General features: G+C 34.2%; 2 protein-coding genes across 2 annotated transcripts; both read right to left on the bottom strand.

The window, feature by feature from the left end:
* Positions 1–7,850: 7,850 nt before the first annotated feature.
* Positions 7,851–9,837, bottom strand: LOC119986861 (ATP-dependent DNA helicase pif1-like). The gene is made up of 6 exons (XM_038831554.1): positions 9,400–9,837; positions 8,432–9,243; positions 8,255–8,310; positions 8,149–8,171; positions 7,979–8,031; positions 7,851–7,872 (listed from the first exon to the last, which is right to left on the bottom strand). Exons 1-6 carry the CDS (start codon positions 9,835–9,837, stop codon positions 7,851–7,853), a joined length of 1,404 nt encoding a protein of 467 aa, XP_038687482.1.
* Positions 9,838–9,969: 132 nt separating this feature from the next.
* On the bottom strand, positions 9,970–12,027 carry LOC119986860. The gene is made up of 4 exons (XM_038831553.1): positions 11,955–12,027; positions 11,465–11,806; positions 10,603–11,318; positions 9,970–10,491 (listed from the first exon to the last, which is right to left on the bottom strand). Exons 1-4 carry the CDS (start codon positions 12,025–12,027, stop codon positions 9,970–9,972), a joined length of 1,653 nt encoding a protein of 550 aa, XP_038687481.1.
* Positions 12,028–20,846: the final 8,819 nt, after the last annotated feature.

Here is a 20,846-nt window from a genome sequence, read left to right as displayed (position 1 = left end):
AAATCAAATAAAAAAAAGACTTTGTCTTTTATTTCCAAGATCAGTTAAAAAAAAAGACTTTGTCTTTTATTTCCAAGTTCAGTTAAATCCAAATAAAAAAAAAGACCTTGTCTTTTATTTCCAATCCAACTAAAAATAGAAGACTTTGTCTTCTATTTTCAAGTTCAGTCAAATTCAATAAAAAAAAATTTCTTTGTATTATCATTTCGAAAGGACAAAATCGAAGCATGTAAATATACATTCATGTTATGATTTAAGGTTCCTTTCTTTAATGAGAATACCTTCGTTTAATGCTTATATGTGCATACTTGATGGTGTGCCAAGTTATAGCATTAAAAAAAAAAAACAAATGAATTCATTGATATGAATGTTCATTACGTAAAAAAAAAAAAGTTAACCAAAATGACAAAGAACATGAATAAATAAATAAAGAAGTCTAATTCTTCTTGATCCAATTTGCTAGCCCACGGAATCCATCTTCCAAAGTTGCCTTCCGTCTAGCAATCGACTCAACTGTAGTGGCATCCTTAACTTGGAGCTTCTCTAGCTTTGAATGTGATTCCTTCAATTGATTAAGGTCATCATTTTCCTTTTTCATTTTCTCATCAATGGAGTCAAGTTTGGAGGACAAAGCATTATTTGCTTCTCTAGACGAGAAATCTCAAGTCTAACTTCCTTTTGTTCTGCTTCTATCTTGCAACGTTCCTTAGTAAAGTCTGGAACAATAAGCATACGAGCATAAATAAGATCTCCCAAAGAGAAATGCCAATTTCTCCATGCCTCGTCACAAAGGTATTGGTTTCAGGACACCATACCTCACATAAAGCCCGATATGCTGAAGGGGGACGATGATATTCCATCGTTGCTGCTTCGACTGCTAATGATAAATCCTCCAAGCCTCTATCCTTAAGGAGTCCAGCAACCCGTCTGTACCACTCCCAAAATCCATTAAGATATGAAATCTCTCCTCTGGGGTTCAAAGATGTCCCCCATCTAATAAATTTGTTCCCAATATTCTCGACAATCAAAGGCTGTGGGATGAAGTCATCCTCATTATGATGTGGTGCAATACACAAGTAAGGTAGGCCAGGACGACGGGCATCCGTGGATGCCAATTCCTTGGATTTGCTAATTAAAGACATATCCAAACCTTGAAATCGATTGACGTCGGGATAGCAAAACTACCAGTCATTGCACTATTGACGTGAAATTTAAGATGACTCTGCATGTCTGTAGAAGAGTGAAGTCCAACAAAAGCCATCGGAAAACGAATTGTTTTCCCTTTAAATTTGGGATTACTAGATTCTGTAATCCATTGTGGATTAGAGTTTGAGCTACCCTCAGAATCCGTCTTTGGGGCTGAACACGGTTTGCGGGAGGCCATATCTAAATTTAAAAAAAAAAAAAAATCAGCTTCCAAAGGGAAAAAAAAAGAAAAAGAAATTTCAGCTGCCGAAGAAAGAATACATATACAGGTGTGTATATATGTATATGTATAGTTATGGTGCAGCCATGCAACATCACAACCACGAAAGTCAAATTTGGTTGTTTTTAAAGCAAAACATTTATATATATATATGGGATGCAACAAGGAAACAAAGGTGTTGTGTAAAAAAAAAAAAAAAAAAAAAAAAAAAAAAGTGAAGAAAGCCATCTCACCTTTTATGCGTGGTGTGGAGTATACAAACTCTATGGCATAGTTGGCTTTATATAAGACTAAATCTCCTATATCAAGTGAGATTAGTTATAAGTTATCAAATACAAATCAAATTGTGATTATATAAAACAAATTTTATTAGATAATTCAAGACTTAAATTATCTAGTCTTTGATAACTTAAGTCTTGAGGGGGCATTTGTAGACACAAAAAATTTGCAGCCCAATTAAATAAAATAGTGGGCTCTAAATTAAAATAATTTATGAAGCCCAAAATATTGTTAAATGGATAAAATCTAAGATAAATACAAATCAAATCAAATTCAAATAAAATAAAAATAAAATTAAAGGGATAATCATTGATTAAGTGATTTCTCTACAATACCCTTAATGTCAAGGGTTAAGGCCAAGGGTACATAAGTAAATTCCACTTCTCCCTTTGCCTATAAATACCAAGCTCATTTGGAAAAAAAAAAAAAAGAAGAGGAGTAGAGAGAAACTATCTAAAGACTCTCTCAAATTTCTTCTCTAAATCCGAAATTCTTAGAATTCCTTCAAGTCTCAAATTCAAGTCAAGTCTCGGAAGTGAAAAGTTCAAGTTCTTTAAATCCGGAATTCTTAGAATTCCTTCAAGTCTCAAGTCTAAGTCAAGTCTCGGAAGTGAAATTCAAGTTCTCTAAATCCAGAATTCTTAGAATTCCATCAAGTCTCAAGTCCGACAATCAAATCCTAAATTCAAGTCCAACACTCAAATCCAACTGGATTTTATTACAAATTCGTAGAATTTTTTTGAAGCACTCAACTAAAATCAGAGGATTCCGTATTCGTGTGGAATACGTCAAAAGAAGAGATCAAATCCACTTTGATTTAAATATTTGTAATTTGTATCAAATTCTAAGTGTATTTAATTTATACTGAGGAATTTGGTGCGTACACTAATTTTACAGTTAAAATAAACAATGGTGCAGTTTGTACGTTTCTATATCCATTGTGCACTTAAGACATGTGAATCTTTTCTCTCCATCCCCAACTATTGTTTGACGATTGCGATCCCAATGGTAGGGTCCTGTGATGTTACAGTAGGTTGTCATGGGTATCTTCTCAAATGTATCCCCCCTAAGAATTAACCGTAAATTTGACCTGTACTTGCGAATTGTCCTTTTATCATCCATGAGGCCAAAGAACAAATTCCTGAACATATCATACCCGACGTGTGCATGCATACTTACCAGTGCTATTGCCAGAACATATATGCAAAATTTTCTACCGCCCACTGCAGCACTTCTTAGCAAGTCTATTCTGGTGAAATGCATAACTCTGTTGAAGAAAAAGTGTGTTCCCAAAAGGATTTTGGCGTCAACATTTTTCACAGATATCATATAATTTAGGAAGTCCTCTACCGTGTTGTCCATATAGGGTACCAACTTTTCATCCGCCATACATCAACTTCGCGAGCTATCTCTGGTTGCATCACTATCCTTCGAAATCTATGACAACTATTATCAATGATTTCTATGTAATTGTCAACATGAATAATAGTAATCCAAAACAATTTTTGTCTTCATGGTTTAATGGAAAATTTTCAATGACAATGGAAATATATAAATATTTTTAAATTACCTCTCTCTTAGGGATGCAAACGTAACAGGATCATCGACAGTTCTTTGAAGTATATTACCAACCAACTCATCTGGAAGTGCTGTGAAATGGTTCATGACAGGTTGTCTTCCTTTATTCTTTGTTCATCCTTGTTTCAGTATTTTGAGAAACAGAGACGCTTGGAAAATAACAAATGGAACCATGCAAGTTAATGAATCGTCACATATGCAGGTAATAAGAGAAGGCATAATTCGACCGGTAAATGGGGATGAATTTGCCATGGCAGCAATTACCGTATTTAAGATAGGTCATCTATCATTAAATTACACCCATAATACAAATCTAATAAATTTTGTGAAACCATAAAATTATGTAATAAACAATTGAGATATTATAGAACAAACATAAGAAAAATAAGAATAGATGAAACCAAGTAAAGACTGTAATTTTAATTACGGATGAAAGCAAACCTACAATATTTAAGGTAGTTTGACATTTTTTTGAGCTTGGAAACTATTGAGAAAGAAATATTTAAACTAATAGAAGTGGCATTTTTTTCTTATTGTTTTTTTTTTAAAATATCTAATCATCATCCACCTCACTTTCTTCCCCATTTGCATGATTATCAACTAAGTTGTCATCCTCTATGAATTCATCTTCAATTGGGTCTTCTTCATTGTATGTGTTTTCTTCTTCGGTGTCTTCCAGTTGTTCCTCCAGAAATTGAATCACTACAAGAAATTCAAGGAAAAATATTTGTTGGAAAATCGGTAGGAAAAATTTACTTTCCAACCCATATTTCGGTTGCCAAATATAAGATTTTTTAAAAATTTTTGAAAAATACTTCCAACCGAATATTCTGTGAGAATATATTATATTGTTTTTTTTATTTATTTATAACATTCAGATTATTTTCCAACCGATAATTGTGGTTGGAAAATCAATTTAACTATTTTTATAAGTAACGTATTGAAAATTAATTTACCAACCGATTTTATTTTCCAACGGAATGCAACATTTTTTCAACGACAATATCGGTTGGAAATTACCGACCGATTAAAAAAATGGTTGGAACATAATATCGGTTGGAAAATAGAACTTCCAACTAATTTTTGCCAGATTTCCAAACGATGTAGCGGTTGGTAAATCGCTAATTTCTTGTAGTGAATGTAGGATTGTGCCTCATTGATGTTTACTATCATCATTTGGTTTTGTTGTTGCAAGCCATCAATTTGCTGCTCTAGTTGAGCGTTTGTTTGCCCCAATTGGGTATTCATTTTTTGTTGCAATGAATTTTCTTTTTGTAGTTCCTCTACTTCTCTTGTTAGTCTTCGCTCAGTCTCCTTTAATTGGTAGATACGACCTTTTAGTCTCATTTCATCCACAGTCTTTTGCTTCATTTGTTTTTCGAGTCTGACCGTCTTGCTCCAACTGAGATCTTCTATTACGACATTCGCATGTCGCTTGATTTCCTCGATTATAAGTTGTGCAGCATGATTGTAATACTCATTTGTCTCTGGAAGCTTCTTTACAACTACGTTGATGGCGTGCGTAGGTGTGGCGCTTTCGTTCCTTTTGGTCACTATCCACAACTCTAAATCTCCTGTTGGGTCAGTGGAGTCATGATGGTAAATTGGATCTTCGTAACCCAGCTCTTTAACCATTTCATCTAGAATCCTCCTCGGATTTAGAACGACTCATTTTCCGTCCATTTAATAGTTTGTTTTCAATCTGCATTGGATTTTTTGTTATAAGTACTAATTGGATGCAACGAATTATAGTCCTTCTCATAAGTTGGATAGTTTATAACCTAACATTGAATAGTTCGACAATATTTTTGTAGCTAATTTGTGGAAGTAACGCATCCGTAAATTAGAATAGTTTTGGTAGCCATCATGCATATGCACAAACTAATAATGCACTGACGTTTCTAATAAAGGTACATAGTAAGAGCAAATAATGTTGATAACATCTTTTTCAATCTTGTTTTTGGCAAAATATAAATTAAACTCTAAAAGAGTTAAATAGAATTGCAAATGTAAATGTGAATATCCAAAAAAAAAAAAACTTTACCTAGAGGTTCTCTCAATGAGCAATGCTATGCAAAACAATCATGTAACTTGCGTAGGTCATACAAAAGAATACAAACCAAATCCTTCTCTAACAACCACATAAAGACATTTGATAGTCATCTTAAAGTAAATTTGGATCCACACAAATTAGGTAAATAATTCATACATTTTAAAGTAAATTTGGATCCACATTTTATGTTAATTCATACATGACTGCAAAATTATGATGCAAGTATCATTGGTACATAGTGTTTTAATGAAATTTAAAGTAAGGACAGTTTCAGAATTGTAGCAAATAAAAATGGTTTAGGGTAGTTGTTTACCGATTACAGGCCGCCAGAGATCTTTCAGCTCCTACACGACACCTATATGTATGCATAATCCACGAATGACTTCCTTTTTTGGTCCATCTCTTCCTCAGTCAGTAGCACTTTATATCATATTGAGTCACTATACATTCAATGTAATTCTATCGTTACATAACCAAAATTTAACATGGATGTTTAAAGCACAATTAAAAGGATGATGCATATTCTCTTTTAAACAGTTGCATTGCATACGATATCATCTATGACATAGGCAATGATGATTAGTTCATAATAAGCCAATATGAGCACAAAAATATTATTTGTGAACCAAGAGTACGGACTGAATTTGCCGGAGAAACAAAGGCGCTTGGACAATAACGAATGAAACCATGCAAGTTAATGAAAAAGTATTTCATTGCTCTCTTTGGTACATGAATCGACACATAGGCAGGGAATAAAAGAATGCATAAACCGACGGGTAAATAGGGATGAATTTTACGCGGCAACAATTACCGTAATTAAGATAGTTCCTCTATCATTATTTTTTTCCTCAGACTAAAATCAACATGGCACAACTACACTAATTGAAGGATAATCATATTAGAGAATGATATGTATTATTTTGCGATTTGTCACAAACATATTGTTTTTAGTTTTTATGTCAATGGTTTTCAAGCATGAACCAAGAGATATTTAACTTTATTCCATTTATATTGTCCAGGTCATTTCATAAGTTATGGTGGATAAAATTGATTGCAAAATGAATGTCGATTCCAATATTGTTTGGGTTAAAGGTTTCGAAGATGATGATCTAAGTGACTATATATGTACAAGCATAATTTTTAAAGGAATAATGTTCATGAACTCATCCACATTTCAGCATCAATATGAAACTTCAAAATCACAAAGCTAACCAATAATTTAGTGATATAATCACAATAATCCACATTTCTTCAATGTCAAAAATATCAAGAACATAGACCTGCACAGCTTGGCTGCATGATAGAACTAATACTAACTAATAAGTAAATGGTGCTATTATTTCAATATAGAAATTAAGGATCATAGCTATTGGTTCTGTGATAGGATTAAAGAGTCACAAAAGAGCCAAGTATGGCTATAAGTCCTACTCTGCATATTCTCAGTATAACCTTCTATGTAATATATTAGACTGTATCAAAACTTACCCAATAATATCTGATGGCACACAACTCTTAAGTTATCAATATATCATCATTTCAACACAATCTCAATTTAGATGAACTTTCATATGCGTGAAATGTTCTGACCTATGACATTAGTAACAAAGCAAGAATATGCTTTTAATGATTGAGAAATACAAAATGATGACACAAAAGTCTTACTGTGACAAAAATAAATTGGAAATTTTATCAGAAACCTTTGTTTCCAATTGATATAATTAATTGGGAAGTTATAATAAACTACAATGTCTAGTGGATCTCCAAAGCATCATCAATTAGAAAACCAGAGGGAGTGTATCAGTTGGATCCTGGGAGTGAGTGGCCTATGCTTAGTGTTTTATGTATTCGGAGCTTGGCAAGGCAGTGCTGCACCTACCAAGCCATCTGAGGTCTACAATAGAATAGGTTGTCAGCTTGGACTGTCCACAAATGAGGATCAATCCTCATCATCATCGTCGTCACCTCCAATTGAATTGGACTTTGAAAGCCATCATAGGGTGTAGATCAATAGAACCAGTGAAGCACAGAAGTTCTCACCATGTGATATTACACTATTATTATATATAAAAAGTTATAGAAAGTTACTTGATTCTCATCTTCAATAAAGAAAAGTTTAGTAAGGATAGGTCATAACTTCAAACTTACTATATAAAGATGGGATGTCATAAATATGCAATGAACAGAATATCTAATAGAATTTCATCCACAACTAAAAGAGGGAAAAGAACAACAGTTGACAATTGACAACTGTTGTTAAGAGAATCATCACCATTTTTTATTCATGACAGAGACAAAATTTGAGATTTTTCTTCTTGAGATCAGTTGGTGGGTTAAGAGAATCAATACTGTTTTGGGGAACCTAAGAAATAAAAATTCTCAAAAATGATAAGCAATCAAAGTTAGTTGTTTCAAATAAATATAACACATGACCATATTAGAGTGAAGAGACATCCATCAATAAATTATGAAGTACCACAATAACATATCAAATGATGCTAAACCAATGCCCAAAGTTTAAAGAAGTTTCCAAGCATATCTGAAAATGAAGAGTATGTATAAATGAAAAGCTATAATTAAGGCTTACAACAGACCTACCTTGACAACTAATGCCATATTCTATATAAATTGATGTTAACAATGACCTGACATATAAATTGATGTAAGGAGTTTCAGAGTTAGCATTAAGGATGACAACCTACGAATATTTTTAAAGTAATAAAGGGGGAAGAAGACATAAGAATAGTATTCTTTTATAATCTGTACTTCAAATTATAGCAAACTTTGATGTACTGTGTTTAAAGAAAGTGAATACTATATATGCAACTCTAATGGAACCTACATAAAGGAAAGGGAGGTTAAAGACCATGTTGGAAAATGGTAAATAAACGAAGGTTTGAGAACGTTAACCACTTGAATACCTTCAAAATTAGGATTATGACTATTAAGCAGAAGCCTGCAGCAATACCTTGGGTCCCTGACAGTTAAAACCAAAAAAGGAAGATTAAAAAATTTCATTATGTCCATACCACACATTTTTAGTTTCGATATGAGACGTATAAATTCATTTTTAAATACAACTCCTAATAGAATATTACCTTTTAATTGAAAATCTCTTTAAACACAACATTTTCAATAAGTTTTGAGATGGGGAATCCTTATCGTCTTGCAATATCTTAAGTCCTTTTCTGTTTGTAACCCTTGAAACAGCCACATATAATTGCCCATGCGTGAACACTTGTCTTGAAAGAAAGATTCCCACACTCTTTAGAGTCTGGCCTTGACTTTTGTTGATAGTTATCGCAAAACATACATCAATTGGGAATTGTCTCCTTTTAATTGTGAAAGGCATCTTTGTGTCTGAGGATGATAAAACAATTCTTGGAATAAAGACTCTTTCACCTATATTTGTTCTAGTAATTATTTCTGCCTGAACAAACCACTTGCCAAGTTGAGTGATGATAAGTCTTGTCCCGTTGCACAGACCCTTGCTCTGATTTATGTTACGAAGCAACATTATTGGCAGGCCAACCTTCAAAGTTATTTGATGCTTGGGACTTCCAGATATCTTCAAACTGTTGAAGAATCTAGTTGGATATAAAATATCTAAGTTGTTCATATATGATGTTTGGCTACAAATACTATCTGAACTCCTGTAAATTGCCTCTTCTGACTGAATCTTTTGCACAATGAACTGGTTAATAGTATCTACAACCTCATTTGTTGGGGCAAGTATAGCTCGTTCCTCTAAGTAAATAGGATCATTGTAGTTTTTTTCTAATTCAAAATATAAACTATCAACAATAGTTTGTAAAGCATTGGTCCCTGGTTTAAGCAGGATATCATTGGGTATTTCTATCCATTCATTGTCATCATCACGGTTAACTATACCATCTCCAATTTGTATTATCTAGTTAGCAAAATTGTGGATTTCATTTTTAGAAACTTCAGAAGAGGCAGCTTGCAGCCTCATATTTGTTGTAAGAGTCAACACTTCAATTTGATCCCATAGAGATGATCGTTTTATCGAAGCATTGATTATATCCTCTCTTCTTCCTTTAAGTACGACTGGAAGTATCTGTCTAAAATCTCCTCCCAGAACTGTTGTCAAACCTCCAAATGGCTTGTTGGCACTGTTGTCAAAGGTGTTACGTAGTATATCTCTTAATGTTTTGTCTAGGCTTTCAAAACAATATTTGCTGGCCATTGGCGCTTCATCCCAAATAATTAAACTTGTTTTGCAAATTAGTCTTGCTAATTGTGTACCTTGTTTGATATCATGCGTCGATTCCTCTGTAGGCTCAATTGGAATGCGGAATCGGGAGTGTGTCGTTCTTCCTCCGGGGAGCAACAATGCAGCAATACTAGACGAAGCAACAACAATAACAAATTTTCCTTCGGATCTAATCTTTGAAACTATTGTCTTCCACAAGTAAGTTTTGCCTGTGCCTCCGTATCCGCTCAAAAAGAATGTCTTTCCTGTTTTATTATTAACAGAATCCATGATAGCATTATATGTTGTTGTTTGTTCTTCACTCAAACATGAATATCATTCAGCAAATTTTTTACCCATTAAATCCATGTCATAATTCAGTTCCTCAAACATAAATCTGTTACCTAAATCGTTGGTTGCAGATCATTCAGGAATTGGCATGCCATCAAAGTCGCATAGAGACTTCCCATTTTTCCTCAAATTTTGATCCACCTCATGTAGAGCATAATTATGAATTTGCATCTCACTAAGTTGTTGTTCTAGAAAATTCAATGCTTCTCGTTTGTTGTATAAAATCCCATCAGTTAGAAGTTCTAAATGCTTATTCCACAATGCAAGTGGATCTGACACCTCACAAAACAACAGCAAAGTTGCAAAAAATTGGCGCAATTGTTCTCCAGTAGCCCATATCGCAACTTCTTCTAAGCATTCTGACCATTCTTTGTCATCTTCAAGTAACCCCAATGCATAGCAAGCCTCTTTGAAAGTATCAAACACCACACCATTAACAGTTCTTATATCCTCAAATGATGTTGGTCCTTTCACAACATTTAACAACATTCTTAAGTAATATCGTTCTCCACTTGTTGGGTGTGCGTAGTAAATACGACCAATGCACTTGCCTGCTCTCCTTTTCTTCCATTGAAGTTCTGCTTTGTGCCAGACCTATGTTGTAGGAAACTCCAAATAACTCAATCCATGGGCTTTATGATTTTTTTGATTGCAAGCCATCCATTCAGTAAAAATTGTTTTCCTTGTCCTATCATTATTCATTACATCTTCTAATACATAATCGTCTTGGAAGATAATACTCTGCTGATTGGGCAAGTGAAAACTTAGTCTCTCAACTCCTGGTTCTCTATAGTTAATATTGAATTGGAAGATCCTCCAACACGCCTCAGTAGCAGAGATGTAACGACAATCTACGTATTGTTTAACTTCATCAACATTACTAGAATTCGTCAGCTTTCGACCATCAATCTCATTTGGGCCAAGATGTAATACATCAATTGCTCTGTCTGGTTGTTTGGTAACATACTTGAAGAAATATTTTATAGACCTCGAATGATTGCATAATTCAACATTCAAATGAGCTTGATATTTTACCAACAAATCCCTATTATACGGAACCACATACCAGTTGTCTAGAGGAACTTCCTTTTTGATGACAAATGCCTTTGTCTTCCTTCTCCAGTATATAGGAAATCCATCCCCATCAATGGTTGTTTCATTATTAAATTTTTTAGGAAAATGTTTCGTGATCCTATTGTCGACCATGCATGGTGATTTGTTGTTTACAACTCCACAAGGACCGTGAATCATATAGTTTTGAACTGCCATATATCCTTTATAGTCACATTCTTTATTCGAAATTTCTGCTGATATAATCCTGTCAATTTGTGTAGCAGTGGGGCTCTTATCATCAAGGTGTAAAAATACCGAAATATAAGCATGCGGCAACCCTCGTTTCTGGAACTCTATTGTGTATAAAACTACATGAAATCCACACCGAAATAAACACAAAATCAATGATGTAATATGCACGATTCCTTTATTTTTTTGGAGAATGAGCAATTATATATAAGTTGGTGATTTATTATAAACCATTTAGCATTAATTTTAAAAGGTGGAGACTTACTTGCAATTGTACGGCCGAAATGTTTATTCTTCTTGATATCATTCATCAGTTCATTGAGTTTTATATGAAAGACTTGATCAACTATGTCTGGTCTCATAGAAGGATCGGATTGATGAATGGTACCTAACATGTGTTGTATTTCTGGCCACTTTGGGTTGCATGTAAAAGTAATAAAGAGATCAGGATAACCAGCCCATCGGCATATAGCCACTGCATCTTGATAATTCTGTATCCTGTACCTGGGACTCCCATTATGCGAAGAAGGTAATAATGTCTGTTTCCCTATCTCCTCAGCTATAGCATCACCACTCGTAATAGCGTCATGCAAACCTGAATCTATACCTATATATAAAGCAGAGGCTCTAACAACTGTTTATGTTATCTTGACACCTGGATTGTTATTCTTCTTAGTTGATGCCCACGTGGCCTTTTCACAGCTTATTATCTCTGAATCAAGCACATGCCATAAACCAAGCAAAACACTAAATACCAAAAAATGTAACTTCTTCTACCTGTCGTCGTTGGTTCACTGATTCTCTCTCTACGTTATTTTTCTCAAACATGGCGTCCGACAATTTTACCAATAAGGACGCCGTCTTCAAAAAGCTTAAAGCCAATGATAGGAACTGTCGTTGTCTTCGATTTTGGTATAGATGGCTGGCGTGCTCCTATATTTGATGGGGGATGGAGTCTTCGATTTGCTGTGGGTGTTTGGCCTGATTCATAACTTGGTTGCGATCAGTCGGCTCAGGTTAGTGGCAATCGTAATATTTTGTTTGTCTTTGTCCGCTTCCTCGATGAATTGATGTCTTCAAAAAGCTTAAAGCCAATGACAGGAACTATCGTCATCTTCGATTTTGGTACAGATGGCTGCCGTGATCCTCAATTTGGTAAGGGATGGAGTCTTCGATTTGCGCTTAAAGCCAATGATAGGAACTGCTGTCGTCTTCGATTTTGGTACATATAGACAAGCTGAATATATTGATGTAATATTAAGGCAAAGGAAATGTCCTTGGTGCATTTTTTCATTCTTTGTTTGAGTTCCTTACTCTTTCCATTGTTTTGTTTATTTTTAGGGTATTATGGTTTTGATAGATTTCAAATTTTTGTGTGCTGTCACTGTCATTGTTTCTAAGCCATCTTTGTACTAAAGTTCTGACTTTGTTATCTGCTGGAAATAAATATGGCGCTCTTTCAGTTTGATGGTGGTCAAGGGAGCACTTATATCAGCTGCTATGCCTGGAAACCAACCACAAGTTCAGAATATTATATGTGAAGATGAGATTGTGTTTCGTAATGAGTATTTATCTTGAATTTTGTAAGGTGTGGCTATCGAGAGAGGTAACAAAGATTAAGTCGCTGATAGTCATATTAGGAGCAAAGTTTGACGGATTGAAATTTGGGCAACCTAAATTTGTAGCAGCTGATGCATTTGTGTTCCCCTCTCTTATTCATAGGTAACTTGAAGAAGTCTTAGGAAAATTGTATAGTTTGTCATTCATATGCCATATAGCCTAGCATCAAAGTTTCATTATGTTATTATTAATGTCTGAAGCATTTGGGATACTACTAAAAAATTATTAGTCAAAACTACCTGAAATTTTATTCCTCACTCCCATTGGGTATAACATTTTGATTTCAAAATCCTTTATAACAGAAAATGCGATGAATGTTTAAGAGCACATCTCACTTTCCACATTCTTGCAATGACAGGAACTGTCGAGGTTACTGATTTTATGAAGCAATAGATTACTGCTTCATTGGAATCATTCGAAGAGTTTAATCACGGCATGCTTAAATAATATTTGATTAGTATCTACTTTACTTATTTTAATTGTATCTTATTATCAATATGGAATCAGTCAATACATTTAATGATATTGTTTTGAAAAATTTGCAAATTATAGTTGAGTTCCTGATGTGATTCTCTTAACAAATTTTTACTCATTAGGTACAATTGCGTAGTTCTGAGTTATTTTTGTTGTAGGAGAAGAAAGATTACATGTACTGTTTCGAGCCTTTCGGCCACGAATCTGAAAAACTTCCCCTAAAAGTACTTAGAATGCAATATGGGAAAGTGAATATGTGTTCTATACCGTTTGGACTTTGGAGTTCTAAAAGTAAGTATTGACTTTCCTCCACCGAAATTTGAATTGATTATCGAATTTATTTGTTAATTCATCTTTAACATGTATACCATATTACCATCATTTTTTAAAGGTTAACACAATTCTTGGTTCTTATTTTAATTGTCTGTTGTTATCAATATGGAATCAGTCAATACATTTAATGATATTGTTTTGGAAAATTTGCAAATTATAGTTGAGTTCCTGATGTGATTCTCTTAATAGATTTTTACTCATTAGGTACAATTGCATAGTTTCTGAGTTATTTTTGTTGCAGGAGAAGAAAGATTACATGTACTGTCTCGAGCCTTTCGGCCACAAAGCTGAAAAACTTCTCCTAAAAGTACTCAGAATGCAATATGTGAAAGTGAATATTAACAGTGCCATAGTTTTGTACGATCAGCCCCCTGATTTTTTCCATCCTACTTCGCTTGAAGAAAAGCATAAGGTAAACCAATATTATTGTCTCCTATTTCTTAGTTCTGATACTTGAACGTGGACAAGAATAGTAAAATGAGGATCAATTTGTAACTGTTTTTCATATTAGAGAAACATCTCAGTGCCTCATGTTCATGATTGTGTTAGCGATGGTAATACTATTAATTAAATAGATTTGTAGTTTCTCTTTGGTTACAATTCATTTTGATCTTTCTGATAGTATGTTGTGCATTCGCTGCCCTTCTCCCGACCTCTTTCACCCAACAGGAACCATTGGATTGGACAACCATCTTTTTGATGAAACTTTATTTACCACCCAAGTTGGCGCAGATGTTCAATTAAAGCCAAATAGGCCATCGCTTATTGTTAGCAGTGCAAGCTGGTGAATTTCATCTGTTTATTGATTTGCTTTTCTTTAATAATGAATGCTTACATAACTCCGACCGGCCAATGCAAATTTAAATCTGGCTTTTCCACAAGGAGTTGACTTGCTTGATGGTTGTTCAATGCCAACTCCTTTCAGCAGGATATTTTCCCTTCTTGGCCGAGTTGAGTTGTTCTTTAGTTTTGAACGATGTCTCTCCTTCTTTCTCAGCGAATGCATGGCCCATTCTCTTTTCATATATCAAATTATGGGGGATCTATGGATGAATGTGTATGGCATTGTGGTTTAACCCTGTGCTCAGTACGATGAGATAGTCCCTATTAAAATACCTGAAGTTTGTTTAATCCTAGGATTTTTTCTACATCATGCCCTAACTATGTAGCTTGGGTCATATATGAGAAAGTGGGGTCATCATTCAGCTTTTACGGCACCAATAGAACTTATACATATTAATTTATCTGATCACAATTGAAGGGGCCGTAGAAGGTGTTAGAGTAAGGGATCTGGCACTCTGGCAGGTACGATGTATCAATAGAAGAATATGGGACAATTACTTTTGCTTGAAGAGGCGGTGGAACCCTAATACCTTTATCTGTAATGTTTGATGTGTGTATTTTCTATCATTTACAACATGTAAATTGGGTTTTGATAATATTAATTTCTTGATGTAACTTTTAGCCTATTGTGGCATTATGGTGTTCACCTTTGACAATTTTTAAATACGAAATACAAATAGAGGCATAGATACTGTTACATGAATTTCTTGGATTTTAAAAAAATCTTGGAGAGCTAGGTTAGATGTAGGTTTCAATTTGCATTGCAATGCAGTAATCTGAGCAATTGTCATTTCAATTCAGTGTGCAAAGCAATCGTTTTTTTATGATATTGCCAGGAAATGAAAAAAAAAATCCGATGAGCTACGAGTGTAGAATATCAAAAATCAATGATGTGGATGATATGGATTGGACAAACATTCAGAGATATAAAGATGTGAATTAGTATGATACTATTTTCAATAAATAATTATTAAAAATCAATCGACGATCACAATAATTATTTTTACCATATCACAACGTGTGAAACTTTAACAAAGAAATTAAATGAAAAAATTAAATATAAAATATAACATCCAAAATTTAACGAACAAAACTAAAAAAAATCATACCCGCGCTTCGCACGGGATTCTGACTAGTATAACTCAGATCGAAAAGTATCTTGGTGTGTCCTGATAAATCTCAATCTATGCTCCTCTATGCAAATATAGGCATCGACAACATATTGTAAGAACAATTTTTCCCCATTCAATAAGGTGTGAGCTTCCATTTTCCGCTGGTGTATTTGACAAGCGTAAAATTCCCTCATGGTCACAAAGCTTCTCTTTAAATTTTCAGATCCAACAATTTGCTTATATTTGATATTATCTCTGTATCCATCTTCACCATAAGGAAATATCAATGGATATTGCAGTGACATAAAACTTGGATGCATCTTTGTAATTCGTCGCAATCCCTTTTCTTGATGGTGTACAACAACATCCCTATACGGATTCTCTGGACTAAAATCCCCAACAACCAGCCCAGCCACTTCTGAACATGATGGGAGGTTATATTCTCTTCCTTCATGTGTCCGTGAACTATACAAACATAGTTTTACATCGTGGAACTCACCATCTTTAAACCTGTCTCTAGCCATCCGGAAGGATTTAGCTAAAACGTTATAATCATCAAGCATCGCTACAAGAGAGTCCATCAAATCCAAATCAAATCCATGTTGTCTACTTCCATTCTAAACTGGATCGATGCGATTAAGGAGAATTTTTCCTACAAAATAGGAAGAACATTCATGAGTAAGTTGCATTTATTTACTACTACCTTAATGAGCAGTATTAAATCTTACTTGTCGTCCTTTCAAATTGGACCATCAAATAGGTGATGACACCAAACAAAATTGTTTGCAGGGCTACATATGGAATTTGCACAAGACCCTGTCCACAAAACAATTGAAATATTAATCAATATTCTTTCCAAAAGAAATGTCACTGGTCAAATTCCTTTAGTAATATGAGACTTACCTTAGCAACCCCATAGGCGAGGGGGGAACACATTCCAGCTGCTTTTTCTTTGTAAAATAAAGTCCTCTCACTTGAAACAACTGACTGTACTGAGGAAGCATGATTTACCGCAAGAATCGAGCATGCTAAAGAGAGTAAGGGGCCTAACAATGACTAATGTCTGGATATCATTGTGGTGATGTATCCACCAAGCCAAGACAGGATTTGTTTTGAAATGGTACTTTGGAGAGGCCCGCCTTTGAATCGCTTGTCTGGTATGGAGCCTCTCATAATAATCTTGCAAAAATCTCCATATAGAATTATACTCGACAGGTTAGAGTGGTTTACCACATCCAAAAAAACATGTACATGGTAAAAAGATATTTGCTTCTAAACATAATTATTCAAAAACTCTAAATGTGACTTGAACAGCTTAGAAAGCTTGTGCAAATACAATGGATTAACAAAAAAGTCAGGACGAATGCTTTTCCATCTTTTCTCTTGTATTAAAACCTTTGCAAGGAAGTTTTCCTAGCTATTGGCAGTGGATGTAGGTAATTTAAGTAGACTTACGCAAATGTTTTCTTAATTAACACCATAAGTTGTAGGACTCCATTTATATTTCCATTCAATTGTTGGATTACAATTGCATATCATTTATAACAACAAAATTGGATAGTTCATTCCAACTTTCCTGTCATTTGAAATCATGAGATTTCTCCTGGATGCAAATAGTGAACAACATTTAATGTTAAACTTTCCAACCTCACGAGTTGCTTGTAAAAATTCAAAGGGTTAAAGCTTCTGGTAAGCAAATTATTTATTACACTTTCACAAAATCTAAACGTAAGTCTGTATAAGTGGAGATCAGTAATATTTCATTATTTCATTAAGATCAATATACCTATAACGAAATCACATACTCGACAACCTTTTATAACCAAAATATGGAGAAACTATCCCAAATAAAAAAAGCCATTCAGTCTTAGAAATGCAACTCAAACAAAAGATCCATTCGGTCTTAGAACTGCAGTTAATCAGAACCAAGCTTTGTTTTCTTTTTACCCTTTTTTTGTAGGGAAGGGGCACAATGTTTCTCATTCTTCTTCAGTGGATTAGGTACACCATCAATCCCGGAACCTTTGGTACTGATTTCAATCTCATGCTCAGCTTTATTCATGTCTCCTTTTGTAACATCAACAAAGCTGCTTTCATTTCCTTCAATATTTTCTTTGGTTTTTGACAATTCCAGGTACTACAAAAAAAAAATTGAGTTTAATCCGTCAATGCATAAAAAAATTGTAGTGTAATCAGTTAAATGTTTTTAAAATTTTATTATCGTCAAGTTTACATTTTCTTCAGGAACCTTTGCAGGTACCAACCCAACATCAACTACAGAACTCTTGCTAGCCTGCATGGAAAATAATGGAACTTCATGATAAATCAGAAAAGTATTTGTGATATAAATTTTATTAATTTATTCGATTGGTATTTAAATTATATTCACATTAATAAAACAATTGCAGTTACCTCATGTGGATCTTCTTCCTTGATTTTGGCAGAGCACAAATTTTCAGATCCTACAATGTTATCTTTGTTTATATCGAAGATTTTCGAAATTGTGTAATCTTCTTTCCCGTATATTAAGTTGAAATCATTTACTTTCAGTTGGAACACAAAAGATCGGCCACGAAGGTTATCAAACTGATTGGGTAGATTGCGTGTAGAACCACCATAATGGCTGATCAGCTGGGATGATGTAATTCCTATTAATTGTAAAACCTCACGATCGAACAAAGTAAGTGTTGTTTTGCCAGTATCATCCTTTACCAGTAATATCACTTTATAATCGTAAAAGAAATTCCATATCTTTAAGGCTTTTTTTGGCAATAGAATATAAGAAAAGAAGTTGATTGAAAATGCACAGTCAAACGCGTACCTCGTATTAGGAAACACCGAGTCACGGCTACATGAATCACAGCGGTAGACACTGCCAGACTTCTCCAACTTTCTCTTAACAATTTTTGCAAGAGAAATAATACCAACCCAGTTTATTTTGAACCTCTTGAATTTCCGCAAGAAGAGTCACCATGACCACATTATTTTTTATTTTTGGAGGCTGCATAGATATCAAATCTGAAATTTTTTTACTATTCGCTATCATCTACTCATGAGTTTTCAATTTAGGAGGCAACTTTCCTGCAATCATTGTGACACCATTCGAGCTAAACTCGTAGCTGCATAACCAAATTCTTTCTCATTGGAAATTTTGAGTTGTACACCGCAGAATATAAAAACCATTTTCAAGTTACAGTTGTAGTTAATTTACCTTTGAATAATCTCATTGTTCTTTGGTATATCTAGGTTGATATAAATTTTGGTAGCCCCGGTAGATGATAGACAATGTTGACCTGCATAATAAAAATTAAAAACATATTCCACCATTTAAGCTATATCTCGCTAATTTTTTAACACAGTATTAAGGAATACCGTAAAATGTCTTAACAATTGTAGACGTCACAACAACAACATATGGCTGCTCTTTAGCCTCCTTGATCAGGCTCATAAAGGTATGAGCTTTGTCTTCCCACAAAGTAACCTTCATTTGAAAATTTCTGCATAGTAACATGATAAATATCAGGAAGGTATCTTTTAAAGTCATCTTAACTGATTTGCATATGATGTTCAACCTAGTAAAAAGGATTTTCCCTTTTAAGAATGTTGATTCTCATGTCCAACATATTTCAAATGAAAAGAAATTAAAATGCATCTACCCCTCAAGTCGAAGCTCTATATCCATCTTGTCCACCATAGAACCATGCGCCAAAGTGGGTTCAATATTTCCCACACCAATCAGCAGACCAATAACATCTACATTAATTCAACAAATTCATGTCAATGGTAGTTTGTAAAAAGAAACATTACTCATGAAGTTAAAATTCAAAAATACCTGAAAGAAAAACATGGTTGTTAAGGAGTTTGATTAATTCTTGATGACCTTGAAAACTGAACTTGTAATAGTCAATAGAAACAACAGCATCTTCAAAAATTTCTACCAATTTAGTGTTTGACAGGAATATGTTGGTGTATTCTTCATCAACTGGTTTGTACTTCTCTTTGCTCTCAATGACTTTGAAATGTGTGATTTTGTATATTTTTCCCTCTTCTAATTTATCCTGGAAGTGTTCTGCTTGTCGTTTCCAAATGATGGAATGGATTTGTGTCCCTTGTTGCAATGTAAAAAGCATTGCACAAAATCTCACCTCACGATCAAACAAAATCATATTGAGACTGCTGGAATAGACCAATCAATTTTGAGCAACAAAACTTATAGTTTCACCCGTCTTGCTATTCCGCGATTCCCAAAGTCGGATTATTCTCACAACAACATCACAGTCCATTTGGGTTGGGTTGACATTTTTAAGCAGCCCATTTTCCATTTTCACAAAAAAAAAACTTTTACGTTAGCGTCACAGAAGGAATTTTGTTTATGTTGTGTGGCATGGATTTGGATCCACTATTTATAGCACAATTTGTGAGGAAAAGAATTAATTCGCATGTAAGAACCCAAGTGTTGTTCAACGCACAAAAATTTATGATGTAATCATATCTCTTGAATAGGTTAATGACCATTAGAGCTCACTTGAACTGTTAAACAAATCAATATTAATGCTGTTATTATTACATACAACCTACTGAAATCATATCTCTTAAATAGGTTAAGAACCCCACTACTGAAGCTCACTTGGATCAAATTAAACACCATAAGCACCCCAAGCACAAAGAATGATATCCACAAAGCATCAATAGATGTATAGAAAGGAAGCAAATAATTATAGAAAAGAGATAATAAACTAATTATGTTACCTGTGGTAAAGTTAAATGGGGAACCAACCATGGAAACTCCATCAGAGATCCCCAGCGTCGTCCTTGGCGTGCAAGGGGAATCCCTCCGAGAAAAGCAATTTGTTAATTTGAGACGTTCCAGGTAATGGGTCGACAAAGAAATTGTAGGAACGGCCATGAACTCAATCAAGATCCCAATCCTTGGAATTTAGAGAACTGAATGATAATGGATGATAATAAGGATGGGATGAATCGGTTAGGGTGTTTGAATGAGAAGGGAATGATAATGGATAATAAAGGGGAGAGAGTGAGGAGTGAAATTGAAAGAATGGCCATGAACTAAATCAATATCCAAAACACTGGAATTCAAAGAAGGGACGCTGGAATTCAAAGAAGGGGGATGATAATGGATAATAAAGGGAAGAGAGAAGTCCGTTTGATTATATCATATTTTTGAATTTTATTTTATTTTTTCGCTGGATTTTTCGTTGGATAATATACTACATAGCTCCGTAATTTGCACAGAAGCGAACTCGA

This window comes from Tripterygium wilfordii, chromosome 20 (assembly GCF_013401445.1).
Source record: "Tripterygium wilfordii isolate XIE 37 chromosome 20, ASM1340144v1, whole genome shotgun sequence".
NCBI lineage: Eukaryota > Viridiplantae > Streptophyta > Magnoliopsida > Celastrales > Celastraceae > Tripterygium > Tripterygium wilfordii.
This window is presented reverse-complemented; position numbering and strand designations above follow the sequence as displayed.